The following is a 15,926-nucleotide window of genomic DNA, read 5'->3' as shown; positions in this document are numbered from 1 at the left end:
CTTTGTAGATTCTGAGAATTTCAGTTTTCTGTTTTATTGGATAGTGATGCGAGCTAGATGAAGTGGACTTCTTCATACAAGTCTTTTGTCCTCTCCAATTCACTCATAGCATTAGCCAGTCATTCACAGTCCTGACCTTGGATAGCTTTAAATCCTCAAGGAGCTTTGCCAAATGCTACCAGGAAAGGAACTCCTGAGACAAATTTCCTCTGCCAGACAACGATGACCACATCATCCTTCACATAGGTGTCAAGCTGCAAAACTGATGTGCTTGTTTTCTAGATGAGTGTGTAAGTAGAGAACCCATCTGAGCAAACAGACTGTTTTACTGACAGCAACATCAAGATCAGTTTATCTGGCTGCAGAATATGCTCCTGGCCATGCAACTACAGTTGTGAAAAAACAAGAATGTGCTAACCAGGGGGTTTAGAAATCACCTTAGTAGTTCCTGGGACACACTCTTATTGGATTTACGTTCATCAGCAAATCCAAGAAAACAATTTGATAATTTTAGCACAAAGCAGACAAAGAAGGATTTGCTAAGCCGCTTAGAGCCTCGGCTCTGAAATGTTGGAAAGGTTCAGGTTGATGTACATTTACAGAATAGGCACCGTGGATGGACTATGTCAGACATGAACCGTGTTTTGAATCTTTGAAGCCAGCTTACGATCAAGAATGTATCTCGTTCTGCAGCAAAATTTAGCAAGGGAAATATTTTATCAATCTGACAAAGGGAAGAATCAATATTGTTTCATTATATCATTATTTTAAGCATCTTCTCAACACTATTAAGACACAGGTATGTAAGATCTTTAATAATGTGAGCAGCATAACTGCACTGCGTGTATAAATTTTAAAAAAGATTAACATAAACTGGCTGGCCTTTAGCTATTATTCAAATCAGTAATAAAATTATGGATAAAATTCCTTAATGAAAATAAATATATTATTTTCTTGATTTTTTTTTCCCTAAATTTATGTATTTTAACAGATGTTTAGAAGACTCTACAGTGTTTACAATACAATTTGCATAGGTAATTGCCACATGCATTTACTCAAGCTGTTGGATCTGCTACTGTAAGTGGTCTGGATTTAGGAATCCAAATGTTCCCTTTACTCCCATTTTCCTAGAATGTGATTTTGCATAATAGCCATAAGGAAACAAGCAAGCACACTGTAACAGCATTACCTTAAGCTATTTTTTTTTTTGCCATCTTGTTTTACTTTATGGATGAAAACTTAATATAAATTTTATCCAGTTGAATATGATAACAATATCATTTTTGTTATACTATACCCCTCTGATTCTCACCAAGGTCTTTCTTTACATAGCAGGTAAAAATTTCATTCCTTTCTGCATCCTGCTGTCTCAACCATGATAATCCAATTAATTGTTACTGAAGTAGGAGAACTGTTCTTGTTAATCTTTATTATGCATTTGTTGTTTCTTTATTTGCTTTCCTGAGGAGAATGAATCTTTTAGAGCTGCACTGATGCATTTCTCAGCATGAAAGTTAATACATTCAATCACATTGGTCTTAGTAGAAAATCCGTGAATTTTATGAATGCGTTTAGCTTAAAATAATACTTTTTTTGTAAGCTGATACTGAATGACTATTTGTACATGAATACATGCCTTAGTTTACTAGTAAACTTGATTTATTATTTTTTAACACTGAGAGTCTTTTAATTTGTGCTATATTAAAACTGCATTGTACATTGATATCTAGCAGAAGAATATCAACAGTCTTATTGCTTTTCATTAGGGAAAAACAATAATTAAAGCCATATTAACCTTGAATCTACACAGAATGGGTATTCTACGTCTGTGTGAGCTCAGAAGAAAAAACACATTCAGCATCTTACAGTTGACTTCTTGACAGCCTAGACTCGTTTGGGGGTGGGGGATAAAAAAATAACGTAATGTTTATTTAGCATTACATTTAAATTATTTACATTCTGGTATTTAGATAGCAAATTTTCATGTAAGTAATTATCATGATACATGTATGAATTGTGCATAAGAAAACACATTTAATCCTCACTGCTATAACAAACTTTACAACACTTTCTTGCCTTTCCTCAACTCCCACTGGCCTTTCCTAAGAAACATAGGGTATTCGGGAGTTCAAATTAGAGGATTTCAGCATTCAAACTTCAGTTATGAGTTTTCTTAATTCTAGTATTACTTTAAGGCACAAAGTTGCTCTTAACTTGAGTACAACCTCAATTACACCTTCTTTAGGGCAAAGGTAGCAGAGCTTTCAGATATATTTTGTAGGTATTACACCAGTCGGGCTATCGTCACTTATTCAGACAAGTAGCATCACTAAGGCAGTTAGCAAAGCAGGCTTGGTTTGATCTGAAGCCTAAAAAATACAGAAAACATATCTAAGGAAAAATTGTAAAATAAACATACACAAATGACTAAAATTAACTCTCATCTGCCATGCATGTCATCTGTGGAAAATTACAGAAGTTCATTGTGATATTGTCATTATAGCAGCAATGATGCCTTGAAAGACTCAACATTCACTCCTGCATGACAAATCGATACCACAGGTCAAGTATGATTAACCTAGTCCTCATGTGCATGATGAATATTGATAACAGTTAGACAGCTATGGTATCAGATGCCTTAAAAAAGCAACTCACAAATATAAAAAATGCATTATTAACAGTAATCTATTATATGCTGAACAGCAAAGCACGGAACATGTCTCAACTGCAAGCATTAGTAGTTGCAAAAAAAAAAATTAATTAAAATCAGTGTTGCCCTGTGTGCTCCTCTTCACGTATAGTTGTATGCAAATGGCTGGGAGTGAACTTTGCTAGCACCTTACCACTTCAGATGTAAAATAAAAACAGTAAAACAGATTGTACCTATATAGATTTGGATGTAAAATGATCTGAGACTCTCCTCAATTACTGTGTAAGTAACCTTAGTAGTAATTCTTCTACCTAATTCCTAAATTGTGTGCCAAAGCTGTGAGTTTCTGACCAAGGCAGCCTCTCTGGCACAAGGCAACATGCCAGAGGAGGTGATGTCTTTAATTTATCCTCTCTGACACAAAGTAATGTGCCAAAGAGGACAAATTTAAGACAGTACCTCCTTGTGCCTGTTAACAAGGTACACTGAGCACAGCATCCTCCCTCCCTCTCCCCTCCCGCAAGAGCCTTCCCAGTCAAATGTTAAACCTTAATAATTCTCCTTGGGTGAAAAATAGGCGGTCTATCAATGACAACAGATTACACAGCAAAGCGGAGCAGAACAACTGCTGGATTTATCCAAGCTTTACCTGAACATCCACAGTATGTCAAGTGGCAAATCTCAGGTTCCTACTTCACACTGGCAATTACTTGTATTAACAAACTAATTTTTTTTAAATGAAGGTTTTCAGGAAAAAAGAAACAACCCAAGAAACAAATATGTATTCTAAATGGCTGAGCCAATATGATCTTATAGCTATGGTGATATCCAACCCTATGGATTTGTAAACAAACTACTCTCCCAGTGTGAAAAGTTGTCCTACCTATGAGAGAGCAGGGAGAACTGATGGAGGAATGGCATCCACTATAGCTTTGACCTTTAATCAGTAAGAACTTGGCTCTTCAGGTCAGAAAAAAAAGGAACTAAGAAACTTAGTGAAGGAAATTATTTTGGTGTTTATTGGTTTCCAGCTATACCTATATTTTGTCATTTCAAGGTCAAAAGAGATATCACAGCTTCTGACTTCTCCTTGGTGTCCATTAAAAAAAATTGCTTGAGACATCGCATTTTCAGTGATTCCTTCTCTATAGCAGTGACATATAGAGGTCAGTTTTGAGTTATATCTGTTTTGTCCTAAAGAATTTTCCGATGCCGCCTTCTAGTAAAATATGCAAATAAAGTGGCAATTTCTGCTTTTATTACTGATTAATAATTCAACCTGGTCATAGGAGTAAATGCTATAGTTTAAAGAAAACACAGTTAAAATATTTACAGCTGTATTTCAACTATTTAGAGTTGGAATTTGGATGCCTTCAGCATTCCATAGAGGTATTATATGCAGGTCTAGAACTGAAGCCGTGGTTTGTTTTAGTCTGTAAAACTGAGGTCCACCAAAGAATATTCTAAACCAAGTTAGAATAAAACACCCCCAGCTCAGTACAGTACTACAGTGCAACTCAGAGAGAAAAAAAGTTTCACACTTTTGGAAGACACAATGAACTAACCTACCTTTTCTACTTCTTTTTTCTTACAATTTTATACAAAGATGAGACTGCTCTGGGAAATTATCAGATTACATTAATAAAATCTGTCTGTCATATCCTTTCTGACTGGCAGCAATCATTTTTGGACCTGAATGTCTGTCAATCTGCTGTCCTTGAAGGATTTTCTAGCTTCTCTTTTTATTTAAAATAACTTAAAATGAAACCAGAATAAATTCTATTATAAATTTTCTTCATGTTTGAATATTGCCAACAGTGTAATTTGAATTAATCTATCCTAATTTAAAGCCTAGTTCTGATGACTTTCCAGATTTTCTAACTCCAGAAGCAGCTACAGTCATACCAACAGGAACACGTTTCAAGTTAGACCCCATCTGGTTTATGTAAAGCATAATTTGACCTTTAAATATTTATTAATTTCAGCCAATAACACAATCACAATATATTTTTAAGGCAATCTAACCATGATGCTGTGTGAATTTTTGTGTGTTGGTTTTTTTGGGGGACGGTTGGGTTTGTCTGGTTGGTTGTTGTTTTTTTGGTTTTTTTTGGGGGGAGGGGGTCAGTTTGCTTAATTAAGAAGTTGATGTCACTGCTTCAGAAACACGTACTGATCTGTTTGAAATATTTTTTTCTCAGAGATGTTTTTTATAGCTACACCAACACATTTTTCCTCTGTCTCTCAAAATGGCTTAGCATGTTATATAAATATAAAAAATTACCCTTAACAGCATCTGCTGGTAAAGATCTTCATATTTTCCGAAGCACACAAAAGTCATGCTACTGCACTGGCTAGAGCAAAATGTTACTTTTAAATGAAGTCTTGCTAAAAATAAACCAGGTATTGATTTACAAGAGCTTATAGTAAGTGTAGCACAATGAGACATTTTTGATGGTGATATATGCAGGAACGGCAGTTGAACTGCACATACCCTATGGCTAGAAGCAAATATCACAAGCTGCTCATGACAGATTTTTAATTAACATATTTTGCCTCCTCCAAATAGAGAGGATGGTGTAAATCAAAGCACGTTCTCTGACTTAAAGGGAGTGCTGTCAATATGCTTCAGCTGAGGATCTGTCCCCTAGACCTGCATGTCGGGCTCTGGCTTTAATAAAAGTGCCGTATGCCTCAGCAAGCAGATCTAATCACACAGTCTGTCTAATTTGGCTCCACAGAGGCCTGATTTCCTTGATACACAATGGATATACATGAATGATTCCATTTATATACTAATGAACAATAATAATGTGGGGCTACGCATGCCCAAGATGAACAGACCTACCAATGTAAAACAGGGCCTAACATCCTAAAATATATTTGTTTCACCGGAACCAAGTCAATACCCAGTGGCTAAGAACTAAGGCTTTATATCTGGACAAAGCAGCACACATAAAGCAGCACAGGCTCACACTTGGACAACAGTTTACCCACTTTCTTATGCATGCCCCTGTCCCTTTCAGACAGCACATTCCCCAGGAAGAACATTTATCAGCTCTATAAACCCCGCTTCTCACAAGCTAAATCCTCAAAGTCCCTGTGTGAAGCAGTTCACCTATTACGAAACCCTGCAGGCCTACCTGCAGCGTTCATCACATGCCACTTTGGCATCCTGCAGTATGGTCAAGGGCCATCTACATGCAGAAGGAGAGAACTCCTTCTGCATCATCAGATCTTCATGGACCCCCACTCTGTATGTCTGACACAGAAACTCTGACTCAGAGAAGGTTGCAGCCAGCGTGCCAGGATAAGCAGAGCTGTTCTTTTGAAGCCCTTGTATCAGGCAGACCAGAAGGTAATGGAAGCAAAGAAAGAGGCCGTCTGGAACTGGTCACACTTGGAGAACTTGGGGTCTTTAATACATGGTTTCTGTTTCAGGGAAAGTTTGAGAGTGTTTGTAACAAGGACGTTCTGTACTAAGTCTTGCAGGTCCGTCATGCTGTCATGTCATTCTCTGTAACCTCCACTTCAGCAGAGTAAGAAGGGTGGTGCATACTGCAAAGGCACCGAGGACCGTACAAATATGACCAAGTCTAGACTACAGTTTTGCCAGAATAAAGAGTAATGGGTGCTTGCTAATGCCGCAATGTCAATAAAAGAAAAGAGGGGATTAATTTAATGTAGCATCTAGGGACGTACTATACTTAAAGCAGCTTCATCCATACCTTAGGACTCTGACAACACAGGTATGCTCTCGTTTTTTGTAAAATTTCAGCTGCTGTCATCTGCTAATGTAGATGAATGTAATTGTATGAGAATTAACCCCGTGACACTACTGATCTGTGCTAGAGGTTTTTGTTTGTTTGCTTTTAAGCCATGGACATTCGCATACAACTACAAGGTTATCAGTGTTGACCACTGGTCCCATAAGGATCCACAAATACAACCTTCAAGAAGAAAACAACTGAGAAGAAGAAACTAAGCAAAGGATTTCAAATGCAATCTGTCAATCTCCCATACCCCAGGCAAATTAACTACCATCTTTGCCTTTGCTTTTCTGTCTACTATGAGGGGTTAAAAATAGATGACTAAAATACTTAGATCCTTATTAAGCAGTAGAATTCAGTTTAACACGTCCTGCAGAGCTGTAACATTAGCATGTCTAATGAGATGGGCACAACACGAAACTCTAATGGCACAGTATAGAACGGATCTGGAGACAGGTACAAAAACATCCGCAGCTAATGAGGATATGTTTACACTAACATTTTTATTCGGAGCAGAAACGAAGTTTTCTTCCACGCTCATCGTATTTAACTTCATGTTGTGGACCAATCTGAATACGTGAACTGAACTCAACTGAAGATGTGCTCCAGATGTGCACCTAAAGTGCTCTGCCTGCTAGTGAGCGGTCCATGAGACCAAACAGAACATAGTCCAAACTAAACCCCTGATATCTGGCTAGGAAATTAGACTGTCTAAGAGGCTGGCAAAATGCCCATTCTCACTAATTTTCAGCTACACTAATAACATTAAGCTAATAACTTCTGGCTCCATCCTTATTTACCAAATTTCATATACATACCATACTCTCTGACACTTTTAGCAGCAGCTGGTGCCTACCTTCCCCAGCTTTCTGTACACCATCGCTGATCGGACACCCATTAAAAAAAATTAATCTCCTGATCTCAATGTTACATGTTCCCAACTCGGGGAACACAGTGAAGAAGTAAGAGAAATGAGACATCTCGGAAGTCAGAGCTCAGCTCTAATACTGGCACCATGAGCACTTCTGCAAGATGACAGGAGAAGAACACAACAGTGCCAGGTCAGTACGTTACATCGGTTGTGGCCTGTATTTATCTACGAAGCCAACCTGAATAGCGAGAAGCTTGAACTAAGCTAAACACAGTCCTTGCCCCAGTAACCAGCATCTGAGATAGCAACAACATGCCGAACACATCTGCATAGCAGAGTTTGGCATTTACAATATGCAATTCCAGATTTGCACAGAAAGTAGGTAGAGCAACTGGTGGGCAGTCCTCAAGATGTAAGACATCTGGCTGCATCTTCCAGAGGTTACTATAATGAGGAACCAAAATCCTTAGGAACAATAATTAACACCCTGAGGTATGCAGCTCTCTTCTTTCCCTGAATATTTGCACAGGAAAACTAGCAATCCTACCAAATGATTCTTTAGAAAATAATTACCACCCATGCCAGGAACTTGCCTGAATTCAAGTTATCGGTATTCGTCCTTAAGCAAGTTCTTTAGACAGACAAGGCATTTCTGAACTAATTTAAAGCCAGGAAAGCTTATAAATGGCGTCTTAAAAGACTTCATATGAATTCTTCTTTTTTTTTTTTTTTAATTTTAAAAGATTTCACAAATAGCTAAAAGAAATAGCAGGGGGGGGGAAATGAAAAAATTCAATTCCTGTAACTACTGCTTCCTCCTTTCCTCTTTTCATAGCATTACACCCTTGCAACCTTCCATTCCAGCTTTTTCTAATTTAGGCCTTAAACTTGCAACCAGCTCCCCTTGGAGTCCTGTGGAAGACTGTGTGGTTGTACACACATGGAACAGGTTGTGCAACAGGACCTCGTAGTGAGACAGTGACTCGTTTGGTGTGTGTACCATGCCCAGTGCAACCGGGTCCTGACGCTGCTCCTCTCCTTGACGCGGGAGCAAGACACAGAGTAGACTAAGCGGAACTCAACGAGGTGAGGGTGAAGCGATGCTGTTCTATGGGCAGTGGCGGCAACCACAGAGGTAACACCAACAAGGGGGAGGAGAGAACCGGGATTACCTGCTGGAACCGGGATTACCTGCTGTGCCTGCTGCAGCAGCTCCATTCGCTCGTGCAAGATCTGGCTGTCAAACTCACGGCTCTGCCTCAGGATCTGCCGCCGCACCTTCTCCACTGCAGCTCGCAAATCCTCCCTCTGGGCTTCGGTCAGCGACTCGCTCGCCCGCCTTCCCGGATCCTGCTGCAGGGCATTATACAGCGTGGCTTCCAGCTCCTGGATTTTCTAATGCAACCCAAATCACATACAGACAAGGCTGCCGTTTGAATCCAGCAAGCAAACGACCCACCAACAGCTAGAGGAGAAGGCTAGCAAGCGAAGCCTTAGGCAGGAGGAAGGACGGACACAGACAGGTAGACAGAAAGCAGCAGTCGTGAGCAGTGAGGAGCATTCCACACAGAGTGCACATAGCCCCCTGGCACTGATTTACACCCAGGCAATGCTTCCCATTCTAGTAAATGATTGATTTCCTCTACTTAAGAAAGATTCAGATGATAGGTCTGTGCTCAACGCGTAACAAAACCCCAGTCTCTAATGCTGAACATTAGAAAATTAATGAAAACAAACAGATTCCCTTCAACTGCAACTGAATTGTTACGCCATCCTATAAAATAAAAGGCCCACAGAGAGAACTCTGAACAACAGAAATCTTACTGTCTCCCTCTCTCTGGCCCTACTGTCCTGCCATCCATTGCTCAAAGTCTATGTCGCTGGCTTAGTCCCAAGTTGCCACAAGGAATGAAGAGAGGAACGCTTGTATACTTGCATACACTAATCCTTCATCAGTCTCTTGCCATTTGTCAGAGTCCTAACCAGATTCTCATGCACTGACCAAAACTGCAGTACTTTTGCAAAGCAGAGAGCACAGGAGAACTTTACATTCATACAGAGAACTGTATTCCCAAGAGTAAAGAAAGGCAGGAATCATGGCAGCGTTTCCCTGATTACGGGGGTTAGTACGATCCTATTATAAAACCAGCATCCAGACTGAAAATATTTCCATCAAGAGCATCTGACAACATCCCTTTAGCCCTCATAACACCTTTGTGAGGTAGGTAATTCAATCCATATTAGTGATGCATAAAACAGCTGCACAGAGAGGTTAAATGGCTTGCCCAAGGTCACAGTGCTAGAAATAGAGCCTCCTTCCTTTTGTCTCTTATCTGCTCTGAGCACTAGACCTTACTTCTTTTCTGAAAATATTTTCCACATTTTCCACAAGAAACATTACAATGCCTAAATAATCCTTCAGGCCACTATATTTTGATTCCCTGAAGTCTCACTATTGACAAAGCTGGGTGTGCAGTTTTACCAATTCTTAGATAATTCCTAACTGTTGCTTAGCCTGAGAGAAGGTAAGGTTGCAGCTTCCCTTTGGAAAACTAGGAAAGGTAAGGTTGGATAGGACAACACAGGAAGGAATCGCATAGGAAGTACAGACATTCCCAACTTGGGATAGGTTAGCAGCAGTAATATTTACAAATGCTTAGGAAAAAGCAAAAGTGGAAAAGTTCTAAAGTAATTTCTGGTGTATTTTACCAGAGATAATTTTGTGCACATGTAGACCAGCTCTTCCCATTCCAGATGTACTAACAAGATGTTCACATATTTTAGAATAAAAAAATGCAATGCAAAATCATTACACTTCTAAATAGTAGCATCCATTTCCTAGGTCTCTGTTTAAGTAGTATTTGATTTCCTAGCCTGGCAGAAAAATAAATCAATTAAAAAAGAACCCTATATATAATTAAAAGAAAAAAATAACAAAACACCCTGTATTTTATAAAACTTGTTCAAACATGAAAATTTAATGACTGATCTTTTCCTACCATGTATGCCTGGTCCAGAGCTTGCTTCCTGTAGTCGAGTTCTTCCTCTAAATAACCCTTCTGTTTACTGAACAGGTCCTGAGCAATAATAAAAACAAGGGAGTGTTTGTTCTTTATACTAATTCATGAAGAATCATAAATGCCATCATTTTTATGTGAGCTTTCCTCTTGAAAGCAAAGAATATCTATAGCCAATGACCGCATTCATCCTATGGATATTTGGAATAGCAAATTTACAATATTAGCACTTGAAATACACATATCATATTGACGAGTTGTACCTATAAAGTAGAGACCTCTACACCAGTGTACAACCTGCCTTGACCTGACAGAAGTGCACACAAAGGCTGAAAGGTGAATGGGAACGTGCATGCGTGTGGTCCAATTGTTGCTACCTGCCCAGGACAGGCCAAGGGAGGAAAGAGAGAAACACGCATGAGGGCACTTTACTGCTTCACTGCAAATATCCAGTGCTCGCCCTTAAGGAAATCACAGGGGAAACCGTAATCTATATTGTCTGCATTAGTGAAGCAGAAGTAAAAGCTCAGTTCTCAACTTGGAAAGGTAGGAAGCCAATTTGAAATGGGTAAAGTGAGGCCCAGAGAGGTTAAGTGACTTTAGCTGAAGAAGTTTTCAACATACCTAGGATTTACAGGGATTTTTTGCTTTTGTTTTTAAAAATCAAACTCAACGACTTCCACAGTTTTTTATGCACATATATATATATATATACCCGTGTGTGTGTGTCTATATATACATACATACAAAAACATGGGCTGGGATTTCAGTGGAACTCAGTATCCAAAAGCATAATGTTGCAAGAAAGAGGTGGGCGTTTGAATGGTTGCCTGAATAGGCAAATGAGACCTGACTGGTGACCGTGCTCTTGCAAAACATGCCTTCAGAGTAGTAAGTGGAACATAAAATAGTTACTTGATTTTACCAACTTTTCTTTCAAGGCAGGTTTTCATGCTCAAAAAAATTAGTAGTCCTTCAGAAAGCAGAGAAGCCCTTTGATTGAATTTAATATGTTGAATAGAAAAAAGAACGTTGGAAAAAACTCATGCATTTCCCAACATATAGAATAAATGCCAAATTAAATACATAGGGTTCTTAGGATGATTGATTGTAGTTTTTATTAACAGTATAAAGAAAAAAAAAATCACATGTTGCTGGTCTGGTTAGTTTTATTGGATATGGGATTGCCCCAAAGTCACTTATTTGGCCAAATTTTACCTGCAGACATATATGTGGACTCCTGACAGTTTTTCTGTCAGCTGTGTAGCACTGGCATAGAATTTGCCTAAGCATGAAGCATGATGATGAATTCTCACTCCAAACATCTGGTTTAAAACAAATCCATACCAATCAGCAAATTAATGCTTGGGAGGGGCTCAGAGCATAAAATGACTACAGATGACCTCACACTTGTTAAGAACAGCTCATAATTGGCAATAGCAGCAACATACAAGACCAGCAATTAGAAGATCCAGAGGAATAAGTTGCTGTTTGTTCTCTGTATAAGAACTATAATATCTGTTATTCAGGGTTTTTTGCAAACTTGGAGTTTTTTTAATTACCTATGAATTAATATTGAAAGTAGAACCAAAGTTTAAGTCAGACTTTGATCTTGGGGCTGGAATTCACCTAACACAGATGGGCATCTATTGCTATTATAGACATTTTAGGGCATGCTACTTCAGCTGCTGGTCCAGAAGAGCAGGGGTCTCCAACAGGTCCTGCAGGACATATTTCTCGGCCCCTTGTAGACATCTTCAGAACTCTTAAGAATGTAATATGGCATTAGACACCATTTTTATGCAAGTGAATCCCACCTTGACTACCTAGGTGGCATTATTTTCTTATGTAGACTACAGAAACAACTACATGGCTGTTGTACAAGATGCAATACCACTGTGAGCTGTGTTACACAAAGCAAAGGACAGGCCTGGTCCTAACATGGTTACAAGTGACTGACATGAAAGAAGTAGGCTGACTTGCCCAAAGACTATAGAGAGTCAGAGCTACCAAAAAGTCCCACAATAGCAACGCAGCTGGCCCTGATCATGTTGCTTCTCCAAAAGCTACTGTAAAAGCTGGCCACAAAATGCCAGAGGGAAGGAAACAAGAATAGGATCTCAAACTCTTCATGTGGGTTCCAAGGACAACTAAGCCAGTGCTCAGCCCTTCTGAAAGTGCCACAATACAATAGTATTTGTATAGAGTCAATCATTGGCAACGCAGACTCTCAGATTGCTATGCTAAACAAATAAACCCAGGGCTATCCAGAGTAAGACGTGAAAAGATCACAGATAATAAGTGGGAAGATAATAAACCAAGTTAGAAAAAACCCTATCGCTTGCCAAATCCTTTTGTAAAAGAATCTAATATTTGTGGGCACTTTGCCTCTCCAAAACCTTTGCATTTTACCTTAACAAAAGTTAAAAATAAAGAAATACTAAATGTGGAAAGGATCATACCTATGTTAAAGAATAACCAGTGTGATAGGCTACAACCAACAGAGAACACAGTCTGAGCACTCCTTTTTTTGATTGTGGCCCAAACACACACTTCTTCAGTGGCCCTGGGCAAATCACTTAACCTCCCTGTCTCCGTTTCCCATTCTTTAAGGTGAATGTAATGCTGATTACTTATCTACCTGTAAAAGGTGTGGCGAGGATTAATCAGTGTTTGTAAAACCATTTGAAGATGGGAAGCCCAGCATGCATGGTAAACCAATAAAACCAAACGCTCATTCCAAAACTCTTTCTTCAACATATGGAAAAATAAGGTCAGTATGGCACTGAGTTTGTTACACAAGACAGAACTGCTTTTGGGAAAACATTCTGCCTTTAAGCATGAAGACCTCGGGGCAAGAAAGGTCATCTGGAGTAAGAGGTCTTTACAACTTGTCCAGAAGGTGAATACCAGAGAACAAAGGAATATCCTTGACAATTCTACTAACATGACCCCAAGATTAAAAAGGAGATGCTGTTGCCAGACAAATTAATACACAGAGAAAGCACAAAGACAATTTCACACTGTTTGGTTCATATGCTCTGTAAAGTTATGCCTTCATGTCCTAATTTGAATATATTTTGCTATTTTTGTTCTATATACCTTTGACAGTAGCCTCCCATCCCAAAGAATACAAACAATAAATTGTTCTAGAAACCTACCATGGAGAAATTACCTAAGCAGAGAAAAGCAACAAATCAACCTGTGATGAAGTTTATACACATTGCCTTGAGATGAGTTTTTGCTAGATGAATTACATTTGTAGTTATCATTCCTTACCTTTTCATTCTCCAGGTCTAACATCTTCTGTGTCAGTGCAGCTTCTGTCCCCTCTATCTGTTTCAACCACTATGTGAAGAAAGCAGTGTGAAGAGGAAAAAATAAAAAATGAAAAAAACAGACCTTCTGAAAAATTTGCACCAAACATTTTGCAAGTTTGTTGCCAACACTCCCAGGCACGTGCTTCCCCCTTGTCACCTATTCACTTTGAAGTTAGACATGAACAAACAGGTAGTGAAAACACAGGCAGAACGGAGGACTGTAGAAACATACTGAAGACTAACACGTGGAGGCTGTTTTTCTACGATAAATTAAAGGGTTTTCCCTTTGATTCCCTTCCCTTCCCTGCAAAGTTCAAGATACAAAATAAACTTGGGTGAAGAATGCAAAATCAGCCTGATTGTTTCCGACTTGATATACCCAACGCCTGTTGGCCTGATTTGCAAAACCATTACATGATTCCAGGGCACCAGTCCTGCATTTTTCCAGAAGGCAATTTAAACAAAAGCCACTGTGGCAAACTTGATCCTGTATTTTGTGCAGTTTGCTGCACCCTTTGTGGGAAGAGACTCACTTCTAAAACATCGGTAATGTAAAGGGAACAATAAAATCGACAGAGATGGAAGTTCATGCAGTTGCCACCATGAATCCCTTACCATTCTGGTGATAAACAGATCAAACAGAATTAAGAAGAATGACCATTGCATTCCAAAGGTAAAATTACATATCATAATATTTAAATGCATCGATAAGAAGGTTCTTGCTTAATTACTAAGTGTCACCAGGACTATATTTATAGTCAGCATTTAAGAATGGATGGAAATGCTCAGTTCTGAACTGTTTTGTTTCATTTCCTTATTGGTCTACAATAAGGATCAATGACTAACTTACAGAGAGTATAGTTTGGACTTATACTTCTTTTTGTAGTCACAGATCCCATTAAGACCAACTGTAGCTTTGCCACTGAGAACTATCACTTTCCTCAAACGATTTGCTTACTAACTCTGGATTACCCCCGTTTAATTCTTTTGGTAAGCATTACACATTGAATTTTAAAATGTAGGGGTTTGGTGAGTTCATTTGGGCTCAGACTCAAAGGAATTAATGACATACCCATTTTTTCCCAAAGATTTAGATAGGAAATCTGCAAACATAAGTTTACAAATAAGCAAAATGTGAATTAATTAATTCATCCTTTTGGACCTTCCGCTATTTAAGAGACTGTTGGATAAAAATGGAAACTTGTTTTATCTACTTTGTGCAGAGCTGAAAAAAGTGAACAGGAACACCATATTCCCCAGTGATTCTATTCATATCATCTTTGCTTTCCTCATTTTGAAGGTGGCAGACTGAAGATATTCCTTAGGAAAGCCTCTCTGCTGATGAAGGTTTCGGCAAGACAGTGAGCATTCTGAATCCTTGAGATCAATAGAAATGGGACGTCCTCAGCAGCTCTCACAGCTACCCTCAATATTTGCAAATGAAGGGTTATTTGCAAAAATTAGAGGTCTAATTTTTTTGGAGGTATGAATGATATGCCAAACTAAATGTTGATTCTGATCTTTCTATGTCTGTAAGCCTTTCTGGAACCAAGCGGCACAGAAGAGACAACCACGTATTTAGGAGTTGTAATCAGCTGTAGCATTCAAAATAAGCTTCTGAAATTGTGCCAGCAGAACCCAGAAACTTTCCTTGCCTGGCAGCTTGATTTCCAAAAGATCACTTCTAGTGGCTGAATATAAAAATTTGATCTGAATAAACATTGAGTGTGATTAATTAGCACATGTGAATATAACTAGCACATCTATGTCTGTAGTACCATTTCTCTACCAAATGGTCCCATTACGAGATGATGATATGTGATAGTTTCTTGTAATTAAGGAACTATAGGAATGCACATGGGAAGCTATCTAGCCCATATTTAGAGGGACATCTGAGATGATTACACTACACTGGAGAAGGCAGTGGATTTGCTTTAAATTTCCTTTAAACTAAATTCAGTATATGCACCCAATAGAACTTATGTTAAAACTATCACCCAGTCTTACTTATCACATTTCGTCTGAATTTTCTGTGCTGTAAAACACAATATTATGAAAGGTGGTATCTTTTTTGTTTTGTTAAGGACAGCACAAGACTATTTTCTGCTATTTCTTTTTCTTAGTAAACTTTGGACATGGATAGTGCCTTCTGTTATGGAGAAAATCAGAGTAACTTGATTAGCCTGTACCTCAAATGTGCACTACGAAAAAGACGAAAAGGTTTCATGCTTCTCACAGTACCCTCTTGATTCAATTTGCTACCATCTTGTACTTACTAGGTAACTGTGAGGCACTTCA

The 15,926-nt window shown here is 38.7% G+C and overlaps 1 protein-coding gene across 14 annotated transcripts in view; it reads right to left on the bottom strand.

Moving 5' to 3' along the window:
* Window positions 1–15,926, bottom strand: part of JAKMIP1 (janus kinase and microtubule interacting protein 1) — a 162,603-nt gene that overhangs the window by 16,874 nt on the left and 129,803 nt on the right. For 5 of the 14 annotated variants that reach the window (XM_074587564.1, XM_074587562.1, XM_074587563.1 and 2 more), the window contains 3 exons: window positions 13,588–13,656; window positions 10,291–10,368; window positions 8,483–8,686 (listed from right to left, as the gene is read on the bottom strand). In XM_074587564.1, the coding sequence (XP_074443665.1) occupies window positions 8,483–8,686; window positions 10,291–10,368; window positions 13,588–13,656 (351 nt within the window). Of the gene's footprint in view, window positions 1–7,703; window positions 8,687–10,290; window positions 10,369–13,587; window positions 13,657–15,926 lie in introns of those variants that run through there. The other 9 variants (XM_074587557.1, XM_074587559.1, XM_074587560.1 and 6 more) reach the window with 3 other exon arrangements.

This window comes from Larus michahellis, chromosome 5 (genome assembly GCF_964199755.1).
Source record: "Larus michahellis chromosome 5, bLarMic1.1, whole genome shotgun sequence".
Lineage (NCBI taxonomy): Eukaryota > Metazoa > Chordata > Aves > Charadriiformes > Laridae > Larus > Larus michahellis.
The sequence above is the reverse complement of the archived record's forward strand: the minus strand, read 5'-3'. Positions and strand labels throughout refer to the sequence as shown.